The sequence below is a fragment of the Podarcis cretensis genome, assembly GCF_951804945.1.
Source record: "Podarcis cretensis genome assembly, chromosome: 5".
In the NCBI taxonomy this organism is placed as follows: Eukaryota; Metazoa; Chordata; class Lepidosauria; order Squamata; family Lacertidae; genus Podarcis; species Podarcis cretensis.
The window spans coordinates 69,821,309-69,847,922 of NC_137174.1; the positions used below are offsets into that span (position 1 = coordinate 69,821,309).

The 26,614-nt window shown below is 41.4% G+C and overlaps 1 protein-coding gene across 2 annotated transcripts in view; it reads left to right on the forward strand.

Moving 5' to 3' along the window:
* PXYLP1 (2-phosphoxylose phosphatase 1) overlaps positions 1 to 26,614 on the forward strand; it is a 61,750-nt gene that overhangs the window by 28,118 nt on the left and 7,018 nt on the right. The window contains exons 2-4 of one of the 2 annotated variants that reach the window (XM_079975891.1): positions 3,575 to 3,706; positions 17,290 to 17,451; positions 19,747 to 19,873. In XM_079975891.1, coding sequence (XP_079832017.1) covers positions 3,628 to 3,706; positions 17,290 to 17,451; positions 19,747 to 19,873 — 368 coding nt within the window. In that variant the 5' untranslated portion in view covers positions 3,575 to 3,627. Of the gene's footprint in view, positions 1 to 3,574; positions 3,707 to 16,198; positions 16,472 to 17,289; positions 17,452 to 19,746; positions 19,874 to 26,614 lie in introns of those variants that run through there. The other variant, XM_079975890.1, reaches the window with a different exon arrangement.

Sequence of the window (26,614 nt, forward strand, 5' to 3'; positions counted from 1 at the left end):
TTTTGGTAACCTCTATATACAGTGGTCTATTATATGAGATCCAGGTTGTAAACTCAAGACTGCTTCATGTTTTTATTATATGTGTCCATTAATTTAAACAATCTGGTAGCTGGCTGTAGAAAGAACACTGCAGTGAGATACCAATGACTCACAAGTGATGGTGATGTGGGTTCTTTTGCTAGGCTGTTTCTGGCTGACAACAGTATTCGTAGAAAGAAAAGGGAGTGCCAGAAAGATTAGAACTCATAGTGGTAGTGTTCATTGTCTCTCAGGGGCTTCACATGCAACATTTCTCCTCCTGCTCCATAAAGGGAACCTGAAGCATCTAGTGTACTTCTTAAAGAGCCCTGTGTGATGCTGTCACTTTGTAGAACAGCTTAGGTTGGGTAGATAAGTCTCCTCAGGTTTATTGATGGAAAAATGCAGCCCATGCATAGTTCTGAGGCAATGGGCTGCTTTTATTTAAAAAAAAAATTAGGAAAAGAGAGTGTGTGGCCCAGTTATTATTATTGTTTCTTAAATTTCTATACCGCCTTTCATCCGAAGATCACAGGGTGGTGTACAGTATAAAAACACCAAAATACGTAACATAGTAACAAACAAAACAGTACACCCCAGTTTAAAAGGCCATAGATTGTTTCATTAGCCAAGGCCTGGGAGAAGGAATTTTTTTTGCCTGGCACCTAAAAATATGTAACAGAGGTGCTAGGCAAACCTGCCTGGGGAGAGCATTGCATAATTGGGGACCCTAGCTACAGCCTAGTTCCCCACTCTTCCCTTGTTGTCTAAATGTTTATCTGTAATTTCAACTTTGTTGATATAGCCTCATGCCGTACATCTTAATATTTTAGCTCTATTTCCTTTCTAGCAGTTAGATACTTCTAAAAGGTAAAGGTAAATGGATCCCTGACCATTAGGTCCAGTCGCGGACGACTCTGGGGTTGCGGCGCTCATCTCGCTTTATTGGCCGAGGGAGCCGGCGTACAGCTTCCAGGTCATGTGGCCAGCATGACTAAGCCACTTCTGGCGAACCAGAGCAGCGCACAGAAACGCCGTTTACCTTCCCGCCTATTTATCTACTTGCACTTTGACGTGCTTTTGAACTGCTAGGTTGGCAGGAGCAGGGACCAAGCAACGGGAGCTCACCCTGTTGCGGGGATTCGAACCGCCAACCTTCTGATCAGCAAGTCCTAGGGTCTGTGGTTTAACCCACAGCGCCACTTCTGGTGGCCTTCAAATATGATTAATAGTAATAATAATTTATACCCTGCCCTCCCCGGCCAAAACCGGGTTCAGAGCAGCTAACATTAAATGTATAACACATTAACATAAAATCAGGCAATCAATTAAAATACATCCTAAAATCAGATCGGAATCAGAAAAAAATCCAATCAGATGGCAACCCGCAGATTAAGAGATGAGTATTATTATTTATTTCATTTGTGAATGTATTGCTGCATCTATGGTGGTCCTGTAACTTGATTGCATTAGGTTTATTTGTTTTCCTGTATTCTTGTATGAGCCCCCCCCCCCCCCCCCGTAATAGATTATGGTAGACTTGAAAGTGACAGTTTTAATATCCTGGTTGTGTGTCATTTTGTTTGGCAATGTAAATAGTTTTTATTGCAGTATTATTCATGAGTTATATCGTATTATTGTAGTACTTGTACCTGATCCCAAGGAAAGCCAATATCAAGCAGCACCTGAAAACAGATTGCATTGGCAGCTTCTGTTGGGCACAGTTGTTCATTGGGAATGATCCCAAATCAATCATGGATGGCATAATTACTTTTATTTATTAGATGTCACTATTTTCTTTTAAAACACCGTTTTTGCCTTGCTCTGGTACTTGAAAACCATTGGCAGTCCAGGCCTACATTGATGAGAGAGAGAAATTGATGGGGTGACCTGCCAAAACCAAAACCCTCCTGGGCCAAAACCCAACTGGACAGATGCTGGGCTGTCGTCATTCTCTTTTTCCTCCTTTCGTTGATCGTTTTTTCTTGAAGAGTTTTCCTTCTTCAAGGGAAGTGAAAGAAAATACGATTGCCACCTCAGGAGCTAGTTCCACCCCCCATTCCAGGGCTATGTCCGGGAAATTGAAGGGTTTTGAATCCACTGGATCCAGAGCCACACATTACATGTCCTCAGAACATCTCCTTTTTGCCCTCAGCAGTGGTGAGGGAGTATCAGTCACTGTCCTTACATTTTCTTTGATGGCTGGGATGGAAGTTCTCAAGGTGAACCACCTTCTCTGCCTGCAGACAGGTAGATCCAAAACATTTCCTATGGCCCCTTGGATGACCTCACAGGGATCATAGGATTTAGCCTTTAAACAGTTACTTACCGTACGTTACTTAAATCCACTTACTTCAATGGGTCTATTCTGAGTGTAATGACTTTGAATAGTTGGATACCACCCACTGTTACCCTAACTGCTTTGTACAAAGCAAGATTTGGAATTATTTGTATGACTTTTGAAATGCTCAGAATATCAGTCCTCAATCGCATTTTGAAATGAGCTAAATGAATTTTGCTGAATAGTTATGTATTAAAACCTTTATTTCCCAGTAAAGGGCCCCTGGCACTTTACAACAGGTGGAGAGCAAGTTTGGGAATTTGCTTTCAGGGAAAAATAAACTTAGAATGGAAAAAAGGCTTAAAGGAGGAGGCAACAGGATGACTTTTTTTGGTATGCTGGAAACCATTTATTGAATATTGCAAAGGGAACTCATTGCTTCCTCAAGCAAAGCCAAACCTCTTTATTATTTGAAGGTAGGGATGACAAAGGTGATACCCTCCAGCACAGGGGTCAGCAGCCTTTTTCAGCTGTGGGCCAGTCCACCGGCCCTCAGACTATATTTTGGAGGGGGGGAAAGAACGAATTCCTATGCCCCACAATAACCCAGAGAGGCATTTTAAATAAAAGCACACATTCTACTCATGGTAAAAACACCAGGCAGGCCCCACAAATAACCCAGAGATGCATTTTAAATAAAAGGACACATTCTACGCATGTAAAAACATGCTGATTCCCAGACCATCTGCGGGCCAAATTGAGAAGGTGATTGGGCCACATCCGGCCCACGGGCCTTAGGTTGACTACCCCTGCTCCAGCTGTTCCTGGACGGCATCTCTCATAGGCCATGCTGGCTGAGGCCAATGGGAGATGGAGCCCAACAACAACTGGAGGGGGCAGCACATTATTGGCTACCTCTGTTCTAAAGTATCAATTTAAAATGGAATTTGTAAAGATACAATTGCAATTTATTAGTTTAATTCAGTAATCAGTAATAAAGTGATAGTAACGAAGTGATTAATAAAAGTATTAGGTAGTAAAGGATAGCAAGGTAGGCTCTGGTGAATATTGTTTTGACTTTTTCATATAATAAATGTGTATATTTTCTGTCTGATCTTTTTGTTTTATGGAAATAGTTATTTTACTAGTACTTACTAAAAAGAATTTTAAAAAAGAAAGAAATCATGTCCTTTTTTCCTTAATCCTGGAGCTTCAGAGTTTCTCAAAAGGGTGAGGGTTATCTCTAATGCATTTTTTTTGTATTTGTGTTGACAGGAAGTATCTGACTATGGAGGTGAAATCATGAAGAAGTAGCAGAAAGAATAATAATGCTTTTCCGAAATCGTTTTTTGCTCTTGTTGGCCTTGGCAGCCTTGTTAGCCTTTCTGAGCCTTAGCCTACAATTCTGTAAGTATACCTTGGTTCACATTATGTGAGAAGTGTAAAGCCTCACAGCATTCACCATGGCGTCTATTAAATTTGGCCTACTTTCTGTTTGCCCCCAACCTTTCTTTGTAAACCACGTATTTGAATGTAGCTCAAAGGAAGTTGATGCCAAGCTGTATATGTGAATGGGAAATGAATGCCACCACTTTTTCAATTCTAGAAACATGAGTTCTACACAGATTCTAACTAAAGTCACGCTGATTGTGATGATTTCCTGGTTTTCATGTAACATCAAATCATTTTAACTTTATTTGCACACAGAGATGCATACTTCTATAAAGTCCCTGATGTGATCCTTCCCTGCTCTTGTATACCAGAGAAGAAATAAGTCGGTGGCTGTCTTTATGTATTATGCAAACCAGTGCTTGTGGATTGTTTATCTCCAACAAACCATAAGCGATTGCCATGGTTTCTTGGAGAAACAAACCACAAACACTTATTTTCACAGAACACAAAGTTGCTCAGTTGGTTAGAGCATGGTGCTGATAACGTGAAGGTTGCAGGTTCAATCCCTGTATGGGACAGCTGCATATTCCTGCATATTTCTGCATTGCAAGATGATCCTGGGGGTCTCTTCCAACTCTATTATTCTGTTATTCTTTCTGGCATGGCAGGGGCACGGAAAGGGCTCATCAGGAACTTTTGAGATGCATGCACCAGTATGCTGCTCATTTGTGTTAAGCCACAATTAGTTTTTCAATGCATTTTAATGCTACATGTGAATTGGACAGATTGAAGGAAAAGCCCTCCCCACCCCAATATTAAGAACTATGTTTTCTTTAAATAGAAATGCATTAATTGCGACTCTTTCTACAATTGAGTAATTAAGTAAAGCATAAAATGTCATGGTGATTCTCAAACACAAAAGCTTGGTTACAGACTGGGAAAAAAGAGAATATATATATACTTATATTGGAAGCTAGATATGGAATTTGCAGTAATATGATCAACACCAACTCTCTTTCCAGGGTTGTCATGCTGTAAATACTTATATACTTTCAAACAGTTAGTTGCTTCTGTTCTGGTCTTATGTGCTTATGTGATTGTGGAAAAACTTATCTCAAGATGATTTTCCATTCATTAATTCAAACTGTGGCGACTGTTGCTAGTTTTTGAGGTCTCTGCTTTTTTAGACTTCTTTAAATAACCGTAGAAGGAAAGGGTTATAACCTCTCTTCTTTGTAATATGTGGACCAGCCCTCATGTATTGAGACAGTGTGCCTTTTTGTGATGGACTCTTACTGATTCTGATTTGGCATGTTTTGCTAAACAAATAGATGTTCCTATTGATTGGCTGTGATACATTTATATACAGTGGTACCTCAGGTTACATACGCTTCAGGTTACATACACTTCAGGTTACACACTCCGCTAACCCAGAAATAGTGCTTTAGGTTAAGAACTTTGCTTCAGGATGAGAACAGAAATCGGGCTCTGGCGGCGTGGCGGCAGCAGGAGGCCCCATTAGCTAAAGTGGTGCTTCAGGTTAAGAACAGTTTCAGGTTAAGAACGGACCTCCGGAACGAATTAAGTACTGTAACCTGAAGTGTATGTAACCCAAGGTACCACCGTATAGCGGAGATCTGCACTGGTTGCTGATTTACTACCAAGCTAAATTCAAGGAATTCTTATTATTACTATTATTTACAGTGGTTCCTTGGTTCTTGAACTTAATCCGTTCCGGGAGTCCGTTCAACTCCTGAAACCATCCGAAAACCAAGACACGGCTTCCGATTGGCTGCAGGAGCTTCCTGCACTCAAGCAGAAACCATGCCAGATGTTTGGCTTCCGAAAAACGCTTACTTCCGGGTTTGCGGCATTCGGGAGCTGATTTGTTTGGCAACTAAGCCGTTTGGGAACCAAGGTACCACTGTAAAGCCCGTAACAACTTGGGACCAGTTTACCTACAAGATCACCTTAACCCCCCCCCCACTCCCTAGGCTTTTTGACTGATTTGATGTTTGCATTGGCAGAATGTCTGTTGCTTTATGTTTAGCATGTGCTAAAGTATGTTTAGCATACTGTATGTTGAGTGCCTTCAGCACCACACCTCTGCTGATGGCTTGTTCTGAATTAATTTTTCTCTTGTCTATTTGTATTCATATTCCATATTTTTCTTGGGACTAGAGTTGCTGCAGATCTTGCTTCCTTTAAACTCCATTTTTGGGATCTCTTGGCAGAACTGTTCGCTGGCTCAGTGTACATTATTGGTATGATAAGCTTGTGTTTGTTTTCTCCTATACAAGTTCCATAGTATGGGAAAACAAGGAGTCTGTAGCAGATTATTAGGATGAAGTTCAGGGGACTTGACACAGGTAACTCAAATGATGTGTTGTTTTCTTGCTTCTTAGCAAGTGCTACAAATTACTATTCCACCCTAACAATTTGTGACCATGTTTGGGTTCTTGCAAAAATTTCCAGTAAGTAGACATGGGGAAGCAATTCAAAATAAATCATTCACAGACCGTACTCAAAGATGACCTCTGAGCTGCAGCTGTCTATGAATTCAGCTTATGAGATAGTCTGCAAGCAAATTGTATTGATTAACATTTTAGCTCAATATTTTTAGCTGAATGCATCTTGGTTGACCATTTATAATTGAAACCTATGTGCTTAGGAGTCATACTTACGATGTACATATTATGTCAGAACTGCTGTAAGGGACTGTGGAGGGGGGATGGGATTTTTGGCAATATGTATCAACAGACAATATATAAGGGTTTTGTTGATGGCTGAAGATCCTGTTGCTGTATTATTTCTGTGTGTACAGAAATACACATTTCCTCAGCAAATACTTCCTATAGGTTAGGCTGGTGTTTGCCAACCTCCAGATGTTATGGACTACAACTCCATATGTCTGAACCAGATTTGCTGCCTAGGACTCATGGGGGTTGTAGTTCAAAACATCTGGACCAGGTTGGAAGTAGGTGAAGGCCATGTTAGCACTACACTTGTGCCTTCTAATGTTCTCCTGCCATGGTTTGACCTTCATTAATATTAGGATGGGTACTCCATGCCTCAGCTATTATTTATGCATAAAAATATTTATCATGTTGCTATGTCATAAAAATATGCCACAACAGCTTGCAGAAAGAAAACAAAGTTAAAAACAGGCATCAGTTAACCATTGTTAATGGTCGTAGTGGCACAGGGGCATTTATGACTGTTTGTTTGTTTGTTTTTGTTCTTCGTGGACGGCACAGCATGTTGGCTATCAGTCTACCCTGAGGTTATTTTGTTCTTTCATAAACCTTTATCAAATCATTCCATGCTTTCCCTCCAGCCCTTTGGTAAAGCAATGAACCTATATTAGTATAGGTAAAGGTAAAGGGACCCCTGACCATTAGGTCCAGTCGTGGTCGACTCTGGGGTTGTGGCGCTCATCTCGCTTTATTGGCCGAGGGAGCCGGCATACAGCATCCGGGTCATGTGGCCAGCATGACTAAGCCGCTTCTGGCGAACCAGAGCAGCACACAGAAATGCCGTTTACCTTCCTGCTGGAGCGGTACCTATTTATTTACTTGCACTTGACGTGCTTTCGAACTGCTAGGTTGGCAGGAGCAGGGACCAAGCAACGGGCGCTTACCCCATCACAGGGATTCGAACCGCCGACCTTCTGATAGGCCCAAGCTATATTAGTATAGCTGCTTTTATTTATTCATTTGGCTCCTTTGCTAATCTGCTTGATGCAAAGGAGGAAAACCTTTGTCGCAGTGTTACATATACAGTTTTTCTTTACTAATGTTTATAAACTTTACCCCCTCCTCTATTTCTTCACAAATATCTCATGCTTCCTACTTTCTGTCTTCCTTTTGCTTGTCTTTTTTCAGTTTCTGTCCTCCTTCCATTATAATATAATAATAACTGGGTTGCCCCAGCCACTGTGGGCAGCTTCCAGCATACTGTATTGGCTCAGATATAAGCTGCACCCGCAAATAAGCCTCACCTTTAAAATTCAGTGGCTTGGGAGCCGCAGACAGGACAGGCTCCTGGGCTGCTCTGTGCGGGGAGTGGGAGCCGCACCACTTTGCCGGCAGCGTAAGGTCATAAATACAGTGGTACTTCGGGTTAAGTACTTAATTCGTTCCAGAGGTCTGTTCGTAACCTGAAACTGTTCTTAACCTGAAGCACCACATTAGCTAATGGGGCCTCCTGCTGCTGCCGTGCCACCGGAGCACAATTTCTGTTCTCATCCTGAAGCAAAGGTCTTAACCTGAAGCACTATTTCTGGGTTAGTTGAGTCTGTAACCTGAAGCGTATGTAACCTGAAGTACCACTGTATAAGCCGAACTTTAACTTTTCACAATCAGAATTTGGGAAAAAATGTGGCTTATATTCAGGCCAATACGGTATATAAAAACATAGTAAAACATTCTGGTCTGCGTTATCAAATGTTTTGCTGCAGACCAGAATTAGCAAGATGTCATCTTATGAAGCCATTTCAGTTGTAAATGGTGACATGTGTACATTAAAAATATAGAAACATAGAAAATGGGTGTATTTAAAAGCTTTCATTAGCTAGAATGAATAGTTAATTTACTGTATGTATGTGTGAGATGCAAACAGCAGTTGAATTATTGTTTAGTTAAATGGCTTCAGGCTAATAATGTGGAAAGTAGCTAACAAGCCAATGGAATCTCCCTTAGTTTACAATATATTCTTTTGAAGACTCTGAGCTCCCAGGGCAGATCCATTATCGTGTTGAAATAGTAGAAAGACAAGGATTTTGGTAGTCTAAATTGCTGCAAGTTTTTTATTATTATTTGGCAACAGTTTTTAATTGACTGTATTTCACCTGCTTTGAGAATAGGAAAGCTGTAACACCTCATTATGTCACTTAGCTGCTGTCTCCTAGAGAAAACAAGTCAACCCAATAAGTTCTATCACAGTGTGATGTAGAGCTCATGTGCATTAGATCCTAGACCAAAGAAAGATGTAGTAGTGAATAGAACATCCTACTAAGTGGATAATGTGTGCACTGACCTATTTTGCATGAACACTACAAATCTGTACACATTTGAGTCTTGGTGGGAGTGGGTGATGATATATTTGTGCAGTACGTATTAAGTATGTAAGCATTCGCTATATAGGCAATGGGGAGGTTAGGTGAAAAAGAGATGTGGTTTTGAAGCATATAATGGGATCCCATTCAAGACTGATATGAGGTGATAACTGGTAATTCCTTTGCAGTAACTACTCTTAAGTGCATTGCATGATTATATGCTGTTTGAAATAGGCTTGCTTAAAGCAAAGTCAATTTCCTTTCATAACTTACGTTAATACTGTGCCAGCCTAGCTAACTGTTGCTGGGTGGTGAAATCCCAATAAATAGAACTATCATATAAAGTTCACTGATTGGTTGCTATTACTGTATTTGTTAGATTTGGGCTGTCCAAAGTTTGTCAATAATTCACATTTCCACAGGTAGCATTTAATGCATGGATGAGCCTCCTTAAGTCTAATTTGGAATTCAGGTTTTGCTAGTTTAGTGATAATCTTCACATTTGTTTCTGCTGCACTTTTGGCAAATGCAGGGCATGTTCCTAGCAAGACAGTAAATTCTGCAAAAATGCAAAAATGCAAAAATAAAAAAGCAGAATTACTTTTAAGTTACATTGTTTTACTTTATCTATTGGCTTCACATGTCAGTTGCTTTTCAGATTTCTACCAAGGTGTTATAATTACTGAGCTACAGTTATATTTTATGCATGATAATTAGGTGAGGTTGTCGATACTTTGCAGTAATTTCAAGGAGGAGAAGTGAGTAGGTGTATGACTACTGTCTGAATTACTTTCTGTAAGAGTATGCGAAGAAAAAAATCCGAATAAACTTTTCACATATATAATTTTCCTCCTGCCATGTGGAATAATAAACTAATGGGAGCATGCTTTTAAACTTAATGCTAGTTTAGTGATGCTTGCACAGCAGTCTGGATGTCTACTGTACACACAGTCTGAACAGATGTGCGTCTCTCTGATGGGTACCATCCTCAAGTATATAGGGGTCTCCCCAATGATTGAGTGAATAGGAATATGGGAAATGGGAATATGGCTAGTTTTAGCCTAGGTAGTTTCACTGTCATCACCACATTTCCTTGCCAGAACCAGCGGCACATTTTAAATTCTTAAGAATTCTTACTTGGTAAGCAGGTTTGAAAGGGAAGGAGAGCTGTTTCAGAGAGCAATCCCACTGAACAGCACAAAATGGGGTTATCTAAGCACTCAATAGGTTTTCTTTATAGACTCAAAGGGAATGGCTTACAGTAGAAAAACAGAAGGTAACCTTATGGAGCAGTTTAACAAAAAAGCAAATCTACTTCCTAAACTTTAAATATGCTGTTACTTAAGTATTTCTACTTCCCTAATGGCCGTTGAAAGAGCAATACAGCCGTAGAGTACAGAACTTATACCAGATCAGAACAAAATAAAAAAATTCCTTCCAGTAGCACCTTAAAGACCAACTAAGTTAGTTCTTGGTATGAGCTTTCGTGTGCATGCACACTTCTTCAGATCAGTTATACCAGATCAGTTGTCTCATTACTGAATGCTTCTTCTCCTGAGATCTAATGGCCTGAGAGCCAGCCACCAAGGAGTTAATGGCCAGTGATGATTGTGCTATGTTTGCCTGCCACTCCTGGAATCTGTTAAGAAGGAAGGAGCTTCCCTCTTAGACAGACTAGGCAGCTCCTATGACCAGTCTCCCAAGTTGGTAAATTCACTTCATCACAGTGTCCATTTGTATTGTCTCATTACCTTGAATTCAATGTGTGATAAAAGACCACTCAACTAAAAGGTAAATCTGTTCAGGAAGTTGTAAAATCCATTCATCCTTGCATTCCAGGTGGCATTGTAGGTTTCCAAACATACAGTAGTTGGAAGCCTCCATTGGGAACAGTAGAAATTTAAAGATGGGGTCTCAGCTGGTATGTTTGGGAAAGAAAGCAATGGGAAATGCTGGGAAAGATTGGCGGAGATATGACATATGTCTGGTCTTTCTGAGATTTTAAATAACTCATGGGGAGAGTTTGTTATTTAACCAATGCATTTTCTTCTGTACTTGTGTTTGAATTTCCATTGCTGGGTAAGCAAAAGTGATCTGCTGCAATTTCAGTGTAGTCATATTTTGAAATTTGTCTTAGCTGGATTAATACTGGGGATAACCAACAAGTGAGGCTGTTGAATTGTTTTGCATTACTGCCGTTTGTGTTAGAGATTTCCAGACACCCTAGTTCCCAGTAAATTGATCTTGTTTGGAGTTGTATGGCATGGCAGTACGACCATTCACCCCTAAGGATCATTTTTCTGCATTTTCTTTTCTTTCTAAAAATGTAACTAAAAATCTGTTTTCTGTTACTGTATTTTAGATACACAGGAAATAATTTCAGAAGTCATAATTTATGGATGTTTACTGCGGTGTGTTTGTCTGTCTTGTGTTCTCCAAATGTGTAATGAGTTTCTTAGCAAAGTATTGCACGTTGAAAAGCAATCATACTGTTCTGTCTTATCACTGTGTAATCTGCCTCATTGGTACATGTGGATATTGCTAATGTCTTTCAGAAGGAGGATTAAAATGATGGAATCTTGCTATGGCTGGTGATAAATTTTATCTTTAGACCCCTGGGCAAATTTTTATAGAGGTAATTAAAAGAAAATGGTTGGAAAGTGGCTCAGTACTTCCTGTGTTGTGCCTTGAGCATAAGACATGTTCGCAGGATGAAGATTGCTGTTTATATCCATGAACACATATTAGCATGTGAGATAAGAATATGAATTCTCTTTCAGTTTCAGGGCGGCGGGGGTGGGGAGAGATGCATTGTAAAATGCTGATGTATGTTCAGTTATAACTGGCTAAAAATTATCAATATTGTCTGGTCTCTCTTTTCTTAACCTGTAGGAGGCATGTGAAAATGCATAGGGTATGTTAAGATGTAAGTAACAGTTATCATGTTTTTTTAAAACCAAAAATATTAGGTGCGGGAGGTAGTTTTTATTGGGACCACAGTACACAAGGAAGGTTCATTCCAATCTATGGTTGAAATGAAAATCAGGAATATTTTCCTGCTGTGCACCTTGGGGGGGGGGGGACGGGACTCCCGTTGACACCAATGAATTGTGGTGCAGGAGCTGTTTCTATGAGGCTGGCTATTCCACAAGGAACCCTGTAGTGCAGCCAAGTCCATCAGGCTTGAAGTCAGTGCCTCAGGTAGTGCCTGCAAGCCTCTGTTGCCAGGGAACAATAGGGAGAACATTTTAATAGTTCCTCCTTTTTTATACTGCTTAATATATTCAAAATATCTCTTAAGTGGTGTACAGAAAGCTGAAGTTCTACAAGCAGCTTAAACAAAGCATTACGCAAATACACAGCAACATATAAAAATGTTACACTGAGACAAAGTTACAAATATATATAAATCAATATAGGTTCATTTCCCTTCTGACACACGCTCCTTCTCAGCCTCTGGGTTCTCTCTCAGGGTCCAACAAAAACAGCGAGAAGAGGCATCCCCCTGGTTTCTCACTCTAGACTTGCTTCTTATGGGCAAGCCCAAGGTGAATGGTGCTTCCTCAGGCTGCCCAAAGCTGTATCCCATTCAGCTGCACATTTTACACTCAGTTTCAGGTGCACCAGGTTTCCTGAGCTTCCCAGGGAGTTCAAAGGATGGGAAGAGGGCCCCCCATCAACTCAGAGCTTTTTCTTCCCCTTTTGTCTTCCTCTCCTACTCCAGCTGCCTGACCCACACCTGGCGTCATATATGACACCAGGTGTGGGTCAGGTGGGTGTGGTTTTGGATGAACCACAGTGCCAGCTAGGACCTGTGCCAGGATTAATTCAGCTCGCAGACAGGAGATAACACACCCCTGTTTTAAAGGGATCTCTGCAAGCAATGCTCAGGCCTTGCCTGAGGTCTTGAAGAGCTTCTGCCAGCCAAAATAAATCATGCAGAATTTGAATGATTTCAACTAAAACACACACAACTTTTTCAAAAATTGCCCTTTACTGAGGATACAGTGGTACCTTGGTTCTCAAGCTTAATCCATTCCGGGAGTCTGTTCAACTCCTAAAACCGTTTGAAAACCAAGGCGCGGCTTCCAATTGGCTGCAGGAGCTTCCTGCACTGAAGCAGAAGCTGTGTCGGACGTTCGGCTTCCAAAAAATGTTCAAAAACTGAAACACTCACTTCCAGGTTTGTTCAACAACAAAGCCATTTGGGAACCAAGGTACCACTGTACTTTAGTATTAGCATTGTGTTAATATTAGTTTGTCAGCAACATAAGTATGTATCACTTAATGCTTGGCTTGCAAGTTTGCTCTCAAACTTAGGAAGCTGTTGATGGTTTCCTTTTTAATTTAATTTTGTTTCCATGCTTGTCAAAGGTAATGGAATTTGTTGATTTAGCTACTACACAAAAGTCTCTTGTTATAGTGTCACAATATTGTGATATTTGTAACTGTCTTACTGTAAACTGAGAGGCCTCTAAAGCTGCTGGAGCACATTTGTTGCCTGACTGACTTGGCAAAAAAAGACTTTGCTCAGTCTGCTGTCAAGTGTGCAAATGTAGGTATTTAGTAATTTGTTTACTTTGAAGTCCCCTGTATTTCAAAATGTAAACACAGTAAACAGTTTCATTCTCCGTTTGCGTTTCTGTTTAAATAAAGTGTGTACAATGTTACTTTATTTCTGGTTTCATCTGCTCAGTGGCGTAGCGTGGGTTGTCAGCACCCGGGGCAAGGCAAGTAATTTGCCCCCCCTAACCCTGAGTGAGCCAGGTAGGGGCAGAGAGCTGCGAGTGCGAGCGCCCCCCCAGATGTTGCGGCCGGTGCGGCCGCCCCCCCGCCCCCCCACGCTACGCCACTGCATCTGCTTCTGTAAATCCTTTTATCTCCCTGTTCTGCAAGGAGAGTTGAAAGATCTATCTAGTAATCTTTTATTTCCTTTTTCTGTTTGGAGGGTGTCTTCTATTTGTGTGAATTATGCAAGGCTATATTAAGCACAAAATATATACTAAAGACCATTCATTTTGAACATACGACACATTTTGAATTGAAGGTTTAACATACTTTCAAAGAAGTTTTGTTTGCGATTTCTCCCTGTTTTCTCTTACTTTGATAGGAAATGGACCTGCTGGACAATGCAGCACAATAAAAACAGGGCCACTCTAGGAATGAAGGATTGAATGGAATTGGGGAAGTGGAGATGGGAAAGACATGTTAGGGGTTAGGAGGAGGATAGCTCATGAGTTCTTACATGTCTGTTAACATTCACATCCTTTCTTCATATAGCGTAGTGGTGAAAAAACTTTCCCCCTGGAGAGTTGCATTCAAAGTGGGAATGGCCTCAGCCCCTGATCACACTGGGGCCTTATCAGGGCCCTAGTTTAGGGTGGGGGCTAGAGGGGGTTTAACTCTTTGCTCCCTGCTGTGGTTCTGATCTGGACCGAGGCTCCTGCACGTTCAATTTGTATTGCCAAAGGATTCATTAAACTGAATAGGTTCTTCTTTTGACAATGCTGGCAATAAGCCTTGGATCTCTATTGTAATGGAGTAGTAAAGGTAAAGGGACCCCTGACCATTAAGTCCAGTCGCGGACAACTCTGGGGTTGCGACGCTCATCTTGCTTTATTGGCCGAGGGAGCCGGCGTACAGCTTCCGGGTCATGTGGCCAGCATGACTAAGCCATTTCTGGCGAACCAGAGCAGCGCATGGAAATGCTGTTTACCTTCCCGCCAGAGTGGTACCTATTTATCTACTTGCACTTTGACGTGCTTTCGAACTGCTAGGTGGGCAGGAGCAGGGACCGAGCAATGGGATTCGAACCACCGACCTTCTGATCAGCAAGTCCTAGTCTCTGTGGTACTATGGCATTAATCCTTTGCCCTCCACTGTGGCCCCAATCTGGAGTGTATCCAGTGGCCATATTGTTTGTTTGGCAATATGAAGACTGAATTATTTCAAAAAGTTAGCAACTAGAAAACATCCACCAATGGTCTGTATGCACTGGCATGCTAACAGGCTGTAATCCTGGCCCCACTTACCTAGAAGTAAGCCCCAATGAATTTGCTTCCAAGTAGACAAATAGATGGGACGCAGGTGGCGCTGTGGGTTAAAGCCTCAGCGCCTAGGGCTTGCCGATCGAAAGGTCGGCGGTTCGAATCCCTGCGGCGGGGTGCGCTCCTGCTGCTCGGTCCCAGCGCCTGCCAACCTAGCAGTTCGAAAGCACCTCCGGGTGCAAGTAGATAAATAGGGACCGCTTACCGGCGGGAAGGTAAACGGCGTTTCCGTGTGCGGCTCTGGCTCGCCAGAGCAGCGATGTCACGCTGGCCACGTGACCCGGAAGTGTCTCCGGACAGCGCTGGCCCCTGGCCTCTTAAGTGAGATGGGCGCACAACCCCAGAGTCTGTCAAGACTGGCCTGTACGGGCAGGGGTACCTTTACCCTTTACCTTTTTAGACAAATAGATGGAATTGTGGTGTAAGAAAGCTCATTCTCCTTCAGAGCTCACCACAACCCATAACTAGAATTATGCTACAATCCTAATTATGCTACTCAGAAGTAAGTCCTGTTGCATTAAGTGGGGCTTACTCCCCATTAAGTAGGTGGAGTGCAGTAGACTTGAAGTTCTACTATCCCTTCATTTTTCTCAAGCAATTGACATAAAAGATGTTAAGTAGTCCCAAATATACAACTTTATAATTGAGTCTGGCATGATAGGTAAAGGTAAAGGTAAAGGTACCCCTGCCCGTACGGGCCAGTCTTGACAGACTCTGGGGTTGTGCGCCCATCTCACTTAAGAGGCCAGGGGCCAGCGCTGTCCGGAGACACTTCCGGGTCACGTGGCCAGCGTGACATCGCTGCTCTGGCGAGCCAGAGCCGCACACGGAAACGCCGTTTACCTTCCCGCTGGTAAGCGGTCCCTATTTATCTACTTGCACCCGGAGGTGCTTTCGAACTGCTAGGTTGGCAGGCGCTGGGACCGAGCAGCGGGAGCGCACCCCGCCGCAGGGATTCGAACCGCCGACCTTTCGATCGGCAAGTCCTAGGCGCTGAGGCTTTAACCCACAGCGCCACCTGCGTCCCTGTCTGGCATGATAGTAGTCCTTAAATTGGCATAGCAGATGGTAAGATTTTCTGCAGTGCATTCTCAGGTTTGCTTTGTGTCTGAATTGCCATTTACCCATTCAGCTGTCTAATCCATATGCTCCTTATCTGTCTCCTCCAGGCTGGGTTTTTTGGGGAAGGGGGCATAATATCTGCCACTGGGTTTTCTTAGTTAACCATCCCCTCTCTTTACGTAGCATATATCCACCCTTTAATGTGCTTCTGTGCTAATTAGTCTCTTACTTGTGTTTTACTTTTTTCTGTGTTGGTATATTTTAGTGAAAACTACTTTGCAAGATTTGGAAACCACAAGCCCCTTCTTTAGGGGAGAGGGATAATGAACTTTGAATAGTTCTTATTATGCATATTTTCTCTTCCATGCTGATGAAAAATTGCCACGTAACTTGAAAAAGTATTTGCTGTGTGACCTACTTCCTACGTCAGTAAAAAAGTTTTAAACAGTTTGGTTGCATGGAACTGAAAGAACAGTCTGTATTTAAGGCTACCACTAAGAAAAAAATTCCAGACTGAAATGGCTACTTTCTCTGCATATTCTTTTTGGACCATTTGTGGTTGCAAAGGAAAAAGAAAATGGGAAACAGATTTCCTTTCTTTTATTCTAATTTTAGGTAAATGGTTTAAAATTGATGATTTTGCTGCAGCTGCTTTCTTCCTTCTATGCCTTTTTGTAACGCTTACATTGCTTCCTATTCTGATTACTATGCTTCAGACAAAAAGTAAATATATCTTAATGTTTTGCAGTCCACTGAAAATATATATAAGACATAGTCAGTGATACTGAAATGCAAGTTTGTAATATTGATTTGGCTTATTGCACGGGTCTTTCTTTCTTCAGAAGTAGCTTTTATCGTGGCCACTGTAATGCGTATATTCTTCCTATTAAAATAGGAACATTTATTATTACAAGTATTTGTATTTTTGTGTAACTGTAGAACATATTATGAATTTGTAGCCCCTTTTAAAGGTGCTATTGTAGGACTGTGGAGTAGGGTTGGGGAGGATAGCAGATGGGCAGAGATTCCAGGTATATTTTGAAATATATGGTAAATTGCACTTGCACCACAGAAATCAGCTAGGTTAATCTAGCGGTGTGGAAAATATTTCAGTGGCCAGCATCAGTAGTGATGATTCCACATTTCTTTTCTTTTTTTTCCTGTTTCCAATCCCCCACCCCTTGTTGTGTGTCACACTTATGGTATGCCTAATGTAATAGGGATATCCTGGAAAATATTTGTATTTATATTTTGAGTCAAATGATAGAGCTTTAACATAATGCAACACTAGAGCTTTAACATAATGCAACAATAGCAAAATGATGCAAATGTTGCTTTAACATAATGCAACAATAGCAAAATGATACGAATGTTGCTTTAACATAATGCAACAATAGCAAAATGATGTGAATGTTGCTTATTTGTATTTTTAGTACACTTGATCCCTGTTAACCCTGTTAAAGAAGATGATCTTGGCTCCAAGAATCGAAAGAGAATAATGCCTGATCCTTTGACGGAGACACCTGCTATAGATCCAATTTTCGAAGCCCAGTTTTATTGTAACATTCCCAACATACCTGAACGCAGTATGGAAGGTAAACCTGTTACAGCATTGGTGTCTGCTGCTTTATTTCTGTGTAATTACTGGTGTTTTAATTTCAAATGCACGCTTTCTTGTTACAGAGTGCTCTTAAAAAATTTCCAGGTAGAAGCAAGCTGCTATAGTAAATAAGGTAAAAAGCAAAGCTTTGACAACCTCACCACCTACTTGGCTCAGTTGCAGTCAGTCCTACTGGATCAGACCAAGGGTTCTTCTAATACACCAATGTGTTTCCTTTTTTAAAACATAACATTTTATTGATTTTTCCAAAAATAACAAAAAAAAACCCCAAAACAATGCAAAAACAAAACAAATTGACTTCCATCTAATCCCTTCCTTGGTTCTATTATTTATAAAGATACTACATGTCCATTGTTAAATTTGTAACATATTTAAATCACGTATTATCCATTCATAATAAAATTACAAGTTATCTTAAAACCCTGCTAATGTATTAACCTGTGTACATTGCTTCTGTATATATGCAATAAACATCTTTCATTCTTCCTTAAATTCATTATCATCACTTCCTCTTAATTTCATCGTCCATTTTGCCACTTCAGCGTATTCCATTAGTTTAAATTGTCAATCTTCTTTGGATGGGCCACCTTCTTCTTTCCAGTATTTTGCTACTAAAGTCCGTGCGGCCATTGTTGCATACTTAAACAAATTCTTTGGTAATTTTGGTAGGTCCACTCCTATAATAACTAATAAGAAAGCTTCTGGTTTTTTAACTAAGGTTATACACCAGTTTGTTTCTAACTCTTGGCTGATTGGATGGTCTTGGAAACATGAATGCAACACGCTCCCTTGCAAATAGACATTGAAATATATACCACCTTTTAAGATAGGCTCTAGAGCAATCAAGAATCTGAGGAGGCCCTCTTAGGAAGCTATCTGAGTCAGATAGGAAGCGCAATTAAATTCAATGGCATTTACTTCTGAGTATGCAAATATAGGATTGCACTGTAACTTGCACAAAATGTTGAGGAATGGCATTTACTTCTGAGTATGCATATATAGGATTGCACTGCAACTTGCACAAAATGTTGAGGAAGAGAAGAAACTCCTCATTTATGTAAATTACACATTAAATGCTGGCATCTTGCAAAACTGAACAAAATTACGTTTGTGAGAGACAAAAGAGGATGGATTGATAAATGAATTTGAAAATAATCTTTTGGAATGTTGAAATAATCTTTTGGAATTCCAAATAGACAATTACCGTATATACTCAAGTAGACGCCGACCCGAATATAAGCCGAGGCACCTAATTTTACCACAAAAAACTGGGAAAACTTACTGACTCGAGTATAAGCCGGTTCACCACACCACAAACCTCCTGGTGGGCTGGAGTGCGTGTGTGTGCGCGCATGCGCACACGGCAAAGGGGGCTTCTCTCTCTCCCCCAGCCCCTCCCGTCCCCCTGCCTACCTAGGGTGCTGCTGAGAGGCAGAGGCTGGTGGCGACAGCGGCAGAGGAAGAACAAGGAGCCCAAAAGGGCTGCTTTCGGGCTGCTCATTTCTCCACCACCACCAGCCGCTGACAGGGACCCTCACTTGAGTATAAGCTGAGGTTTTTCCCCCCAGCATAAAACATGTGCTGAAAAAGGTGGCTTATACTCGAGTATATACAGTATATATGATAATCCTTTTCCCATTTTAGTATTTCCCCTCCCTGTTCTTGTCTTCTTTTAACAGTTTATAGCATATTAGAATAATGCATCTTTGTTGCTGTTGGATGTTTGCTTTTGTGTGTGTTTAAAAAGGTAAAGGTACCCCTGCCCGTACGGGCCAGTCTTGACAGACTCTGGGGTTGTGCGCCCATCTCACTTAAGAGGCCAGGGGCCAGCGCTGTCCAGAGACACTTCCGGGTCACGTGGCCAGCGTGACATCGCTGCTCTGGCGAGCCAGAGCCGCACACGGAAACGCTGTTTACCTTCCCGCTGGTAAGCGGTCCCTATTTATCTACTTGCACCCGGAGGTGCTTTCGAACTGCTAGGTTGGCAGGCGCTGGGACCGAGCAGCGGGAGCGCACCCCGCCGCAGGGATTCGAACCGCCGACCTTTCGATCGGCAAGTCCTAGGCGCTGAGGCTTTAACCCACAGCGCCACCTGCGTCCCTTTGTGTGTGTTTATGTTCTGTTTATTTTTTGACTTGTAAAGATCAGCTTATGTGTTTTTTCCTTTATTGCCTATATTGTATGTAGCTGAATATATTAACTTGGTGAATTCTAGACTTCTAAAACTGATTGTTGTTGTTTTAAATCAATTTTAATGTTTCTTTTATAGGTCATGCACCTCACTATTTTAAACTGAATTCTGTTCATGTGCTGATTCGCCATGGGGACCGATATCCTCTTTATGCCATTCCCAAAACGAAAAGGCCTGACATTGATTGTACATTAGTGCCCAGCAGGTAAAAGTTTTGGATTTTACCATTTCTCTCTAGGCTTTATTTGTTCAGTAGAATGCAAGTACCCATAAATAGTCCATAGGCATTTCCACATGCTCAAGTAGAGACGTACGTACTTTAAAAGAGTCCTTTCCACCCATAGTGCCTAGTCTATATGTTCACACAAAATAACAGTTATTTTCTGCTCTCCTCTATTTCCATCTCTTGCATAAAGATTTCTAAAGGTTCAAGGCATGATGAAAGTGCAGATAAATAATGGAACCTTATTTTATTTACTGAATTTGTTTGTGTGCCCATCAGTTTAAACTCTCTGGTCGACTCAGACAACAAAGAATACTAAACTACGTTAAAATAGAATAATTAAAAGGCAATAAAGACAATAAATGCAGCATTAAAAGCTCTCCTTTAGAGCAAAGGAAAATAAAATCAGTTAGCAGCTCAGATTATAAAATAAGTGCACCTCAATTATTAAGACCCCACACAACTTGTTTTGTTCTACTTCTGTTTTATAATACAAGTTGTTTAAAAGGTCTGAGTAAATAAAAGACTTTCAAAAGGAAGACATCTAGTGAGACTCTTTGGAAGCCATTCCATTACTGAGAAGGGCCCTCTCCATCTTCTCACTTTGTTTACTAGGGACACATGGAACTTTGCCTCTGTTGATGATCTTACGGATACACTAGGTGTATTCAGAGTAAGGTGGTCTCTAGGTAAAGGTAAAGGGACCCCTGACAATTAAGTCCAGTTGCGAATGACTCTGGGGTTGCAGCACTCATCTCGCTTCACAGGCCGAGGGAGCCAGCGTTTGTCTGCTTCTGCAGACGATTTTTCCGGATCATGTGGCCAGCATGACTAAGCCGCTTCTGGCAAAACCAGAGCAGCGCACGGAAACACCGTTTACCTTCCTGCCGGAGCAATACCTATTTATCTACTTGCACTTTTTTGGGGTGTGCTTTCAAACTGCTAGGTTGGCAGGAGCTGGGACCGAACAACGGGAGCTCATCCTGTTGTGGGGATTCGAACTACCGACCTTATGATTGGCAAGCCGAAGCGGCACCGTGGTTTAACCCACAGCACCACCAATTTAGCTAACCTAGTCCCAAGCTATTAAGTGATTTAAAGATTAAAATCAGCACTTTAAATGAAACCCAGGCTGGAAGCAGGTATTGCATATAAAGCCCTGCCATAATATGATATAAACACCTTGTCCCTGTTTCAGATCAACAGTTTTAGACCATTGTTAAAGGCAGAACACATTGCAATATCCTAAATTTACCTCTGGGAGTTACCAGAGCACCTGTAACTGCAACTGAGCTATCTTCATTGATGCATAGTAACGCTAGTTTATCAGCTGCAGTTGATAAAAAGGTGCTTTGAGCCACAGAGGCCACATGAGCCTCTTAAGGCAGTGTCACATCAATAAGCACCCCCACACTGTGAACCCGATCCTTTGGAAAGTATGTAACTCCTTCCAGAGCAGGTTGACCAACACTCATCAAGGGTATCTTGGTTTTGTCTGGGTTGAATCTCAGTTTATTACCCCTCGTCCAGTCCATTAAGCTGCTCAGGCAGAGTTCTTCATCCACAGTTCTTCTGAGCTGGACATATTTTCCATGCTGGTCAGTGGTCAGCTGGAACTGACCAAGTGCCAACCACATCTGTGTTCTCAGCTTCCAGTAACTGAAAGCCATCTTAGAAAGATGAGACCCAGTGATGCTGTATGTTAACCACAAGGGCCAAACAATTTCACCCTCAGAGTGTCCTGCAAATGTGTAACAGCTAGCAACTGAGTTCTACCTTGGCCAGATGGTAATTGGCTCTGCAGCACTCAGATATGCTCCTCTGGACAATGATCGAGGAGGAAAAAATGCTTTTTCCACCTCTATCGTTGCCACATTGTAGGCTAGATAATGGGCTGTAATGCAATCAAACTCATCATAAGTTTCTTTCTCCTTCTATGTCAGGGTGTTTTGAGGCAAGGAGAACCACAGAACCACAGAATCTCCCTGTCTCTTCATTCATCCGCTCACACTCTTAAAACAGTTTGATATATTCTGTTTGACAGTTCTCTTTCTGTAACGTTAGCTGTGGTGTCAGCTCAGTTTGAGAATAGTGGTGTCCCCCCCCCCCCCGTTTCTGAACACTGTGTGCTCCTTCAACAATAGTGAGATCCTTCTAAGCAAGGAGGTTGACTATGGATTCAGTGTTAATAAACTGCATTCAGAGGTGTTAAAATAAATGACACATTCATGTTATAAATTGCTTATTGGCATCACAGATGGGAGTCTAGTTTACTTATTTGATGGTTTTGTCAGGATAGCCAGCTAGAAAACAAAAGTTCATTTTTGATGCTACGGAAAGGGTCAGAACACATGCTTATAGATTAACTAGAATTGCTAAAGGAGGACAAGGAATATGTTGCATGAAGTTGTATCATAATTATAAAGATAATAGTTAAGACCAATCCTGGTTTGTGTTAAATGTATACCATTATGCAAAGGTGAGGAATGTAACACGATCTTTTTATGTAAGTGTTCAATATCTGTAAAATTGCATATAATTGAATTTGGAGGAGGGAGAGAAACAACCAACAGCGTATTGCGGTAAACACATTTTCACAAAAAAACCCTGTAGAATCCTGAAACAGGGAATGTATATTATATGCTTTTAGGGTTGAACCTACTTGGTGTTACCAAAGTGTACTGGCCACAGTAAGCAATTAAATTCTATAATAGGATAAGTAGTTAGTAATGTGCTAATTGCAGTGATAGGATTTTTTAATGAACTTACTCTAGGGAATGAAACATTAATTGAAGAGAGATAATTCAAAGCCATTTGGAAAGCCTAGAGGGTTTACCAGTCTCGGCTCTAAAATGTCTTGCTGTATAGTATTAAAGAAAATATTTTGCAGAGTTGTCAAGTGCATGTGACAGGGGTAGAAACCTTTTTTAAAAAAAAAAAACAACAACCCTTAGAAGCTGTATAAAACTTACCATATTTTTCGCCCTATAGGACTCACTTTTTCCCCTCCAAGAATGAAGGGGAAATCTGTGTGCGTCCTATGGGGCGAATACAGGCTTTCGCTGAAGCTTGGAGAGCGAGAGGGGTCGGTGCGCACCGACCCCTCTCGCTCTCCAGGCTTCAGGAAGCTATCAGCAAGCCTGGGGAGCCCGCGGGAGTTCCCGCAGGGCCCCCCAGGCTGCGGATAGCAGCCTGCCGCCCGGCGCGCAGAGCGCCCTGAAGCAGAGAGCCCTGCGCGCTGGGCAGACATCGGCCAGCCCCACAAGCTTGGGGGACAGCGGGGAGGCGCAGTGCCATACCGCTGTTCCCCGACCTGGTTTTGGGGGGGAAATAAAGGAAAATAATTTCCTGCTTGTTTCCTGCTTGGCAGGGGGTTGGACTCGATGGCCCTTGTGGTCTCTTCCAACTCTATGATTCTATGATACTATGATTCCCCCCCAAAAAACTAGGTGCGTCCTATGGGACGGAGCGTCCTATGGGACGAAAAATACGGTAGTTGAAATTAAAATCAGCAGACCACACTGTAGAGAGGCCCACCATACATTGAATTTGGAAGGTCAGTTTTTTATTATATCCAGTGAGTTACTTCATCAAAATTTATTCAGATCTCCTGATTTAGTTGTTCTCACCAATCACTTGGGAGCAACCATAACATTTTCTGAGAAGAGAATACTGTGATATGTGTGACTTTTGATATGTTAAATTAATTCATTCCTGGCATTCCTTGAACGCGGATGCAAGGTGCTGTGTTGACTTCTTTCCACCAAGCAGAGAAACTTGGTGGACTCTCAGATGCTCATCCATACGGAATTTTTATAATTGTTTAATGTGGCTTCTGTAACATGATTGGATAGAACCCCCATAGTGGTCCTCTGTGCCTGCCCCCTCGCACCAGACATATCCTTTCTTTTGAATTGTACTTCCACTGAGGCATAGTCTTTTTATTTTCGATAAATGTGTAAAACAGTGATATACCTAGCAACCTTAGGATAACATGCATCAAATGAATTGGACTCTGGTCCATCAAACCAATAATAAATCAGTTAGGCTTTAAGATGCACCAAATGTTTTTACTATTTTTTTTTGCTGCAAGAGTTTAACACAACTATTTCTATGGAAGTTGTTACTGGGCAAGCATTCAGGAACATGTTTCTTGGAGAGCCATTCATATTAGCTCCAAATTTCTGCAATGTGCCTACATGTGGCTGCAAACGTGGTTCTCTTGCTTTTTTTCTAGAAAAAAAGAGGTACTTTGACCGACAACTCTAAGTTGAGATTTTTTCAGGGGGAGCAAAACCTTTTTTTTTTTTTTTTTTTGGGGGGGGGAGAAACACACTGCCCCACAACCTCCGACACATGCACATAGCTGCCAGTATGCTACAAAAGGCTGCCAAAACACACTGAAGAGGTGGCGGAACTCAGTTCTGGTGAGTTACGGCTAAAAAAAGCCCTCTTAAAGGGCTTATCTAAAGCTAGAAGAGAGGGAGATGAACTTCATTGTGTGACATCTCAGAGAGGAAATGAGGGGATCAGCAGCTGTGGAGGCAAATTGAGCAAGAGCTATCCCTAAATAATTGCAGGACTATTTTAGGAACTTTCTAGTTAGGCTTGTAGTGTAGCAAAGAAAGTTCTTAATAATGACATAGTGACTTCGGTGAAAGTACAGTCGTTTGTAGTGAGAATTAAAACAATGGTAGAACTGCCACACATACATTTATACTGACAGCTGTTTAAGATCAGTTATTTTTTCATTATAATTTGTATTTGTTTAAGCTCTTTGGACTTTGTCTTGCATTAAGTATCCCATTTGTATTCCACCCCATTCTCCATTTCATTTAGTATTCCACAGATGGAGTTCATTAATTACGCAGATTATGCTGCAGCCCTATGGACTTCTAATGGATATGCAGGATAGCTTAAGGGGTCCTGCTTGGGCTTTGTGAATTAAGAAGTGTGGTATATAAATAGTGAAGAATGAATGTAAGAAAATAGACCGAGTCCCTGGGGATTTTTCCTGTCAAATTTCAATTAACATTTTCAAATCAAGGTAGATTTCCACAGAGAAAACTTGTTTTTGTAGCTGTTCACCAGAATAATTAACTTTCTATTTGTGTGTGTGTGTGTGTTAGGATTTAGATACACCATACTTCGGCTTTGTATTAATTTCAGATGTGAAAGATATGCTGCGTGATTAAAATCTGTTCAGAATGCCACCATCTAGTTTTATAAAAAAAGGTAAAGGACCCCTGACAGTTAAGTCCAGTCACAGACGACTCTGGGGTTGCGGCACTCATCTCGCTTTACAGGCCAAGGGAGCCGGCGTTTGTCCGCAGACAGTTTTTTTCAGGTCATGTGGCCAGCATGACTAAGCCGCTTCTGGCGCAACGGAACACTGAAACCAGAGCAGTGCACGGAAATGCTGTTTACCTTCCTGCCAGAGCGGTACCTGTTTATCTACTTGCACTTTGATGTGCTTTTGAACTGCTAGGTTAGCAGGAGCAGGGACTGAGCAACAAGAGCTCATCCCGTTGCGGGGATTCGAACCGCCAACCTTCTGATCGGCAAGCCCAAGAGGCTCAGTGGTTTAGACCACAGTGCCACCCACGTCCCTATCTAGTTTTATAGTCGATAGTAATGAAATGGCAAAAAGAAAAGAAATGTATATACCAGTTAAAAGAGGCAAATACAAGCTCTGTTATCTGATACTTCAATGGCTATAACAACAACAATGGCAAAACTAACATTATTTTTTTGAAACCTAGTCAGGTAAGATTTCATTCCATGGATGTCATTCAGAGGTGCTCATGTATATAGTGTACAAATTATTCCAGCAGGGTCTTTTGTGTCTGATGTCCTCCCAGCAACTCCTGTAAGCAAACTTCTTGAGCAGTTAGAGATCCACCAGGCAAAAGTTAATGCCATGTGTTTCTTTTTTTTTTATAGAATATTTATTAAAGTTTTCAGAAATAATACAATGAAAAACCAGAAAGAAAAAACAACAAAAATACAAAAATACATAAATAAAAACAACCAAAAAAAGAAAAAGCACATAAAGTTTCCATTACTTATTTTCTTTTAACTTATTTTCCAGACCTCCTCATACCTCCCTTTCTTGTATTCCAGTTGAAATTGTTAGTTCAGCAAATCCTCACCATTAGTTTTTACTTATTTCTAAACCTTATTTTTCATATCTCTTAAACATTACAGCTGGAAACCACTTAATTTCTGTCCAACCTCATTCTAACATTCATTAATTTTACAATATTTCTGTAAGTAATCTTTAAATTTCTTCCAGTCTTCTTCCGCCGACTCTTTTCCCTGGTCTCGGATTCTGCCGGTCATTTCTGCCAGTCCCATATAGTCCATCACCTTCATCGCCATGTGTTTCTTTCCCCTTTAATCTCTTGATCAGCAGCTGTTATGTCAAGGGAGCTTAAAATGGGAGGTCTGCTTGTCGATGTCAAACTTTTGTACTCAATATGCATTTCAGAATATCCTCTGATTGGCAGAACATTCTGTTGGAGGGTTTTCTTCAATACCTTGGAAGTGCTGTAAATGAAAAAGAAAACTAGTTCAACTAGTAAAAATATGGGATGGATTTCAGTTCGTGCCTTTGCACTCATTGAATAATCTTTGAGCCATGGGTGGGGTCTGCAAACAAAAGGGGGGCAGATGCTATTTTTCTTGGCTGTCTTCGCCCTGTAGCCCCAACAGCCCTGATAA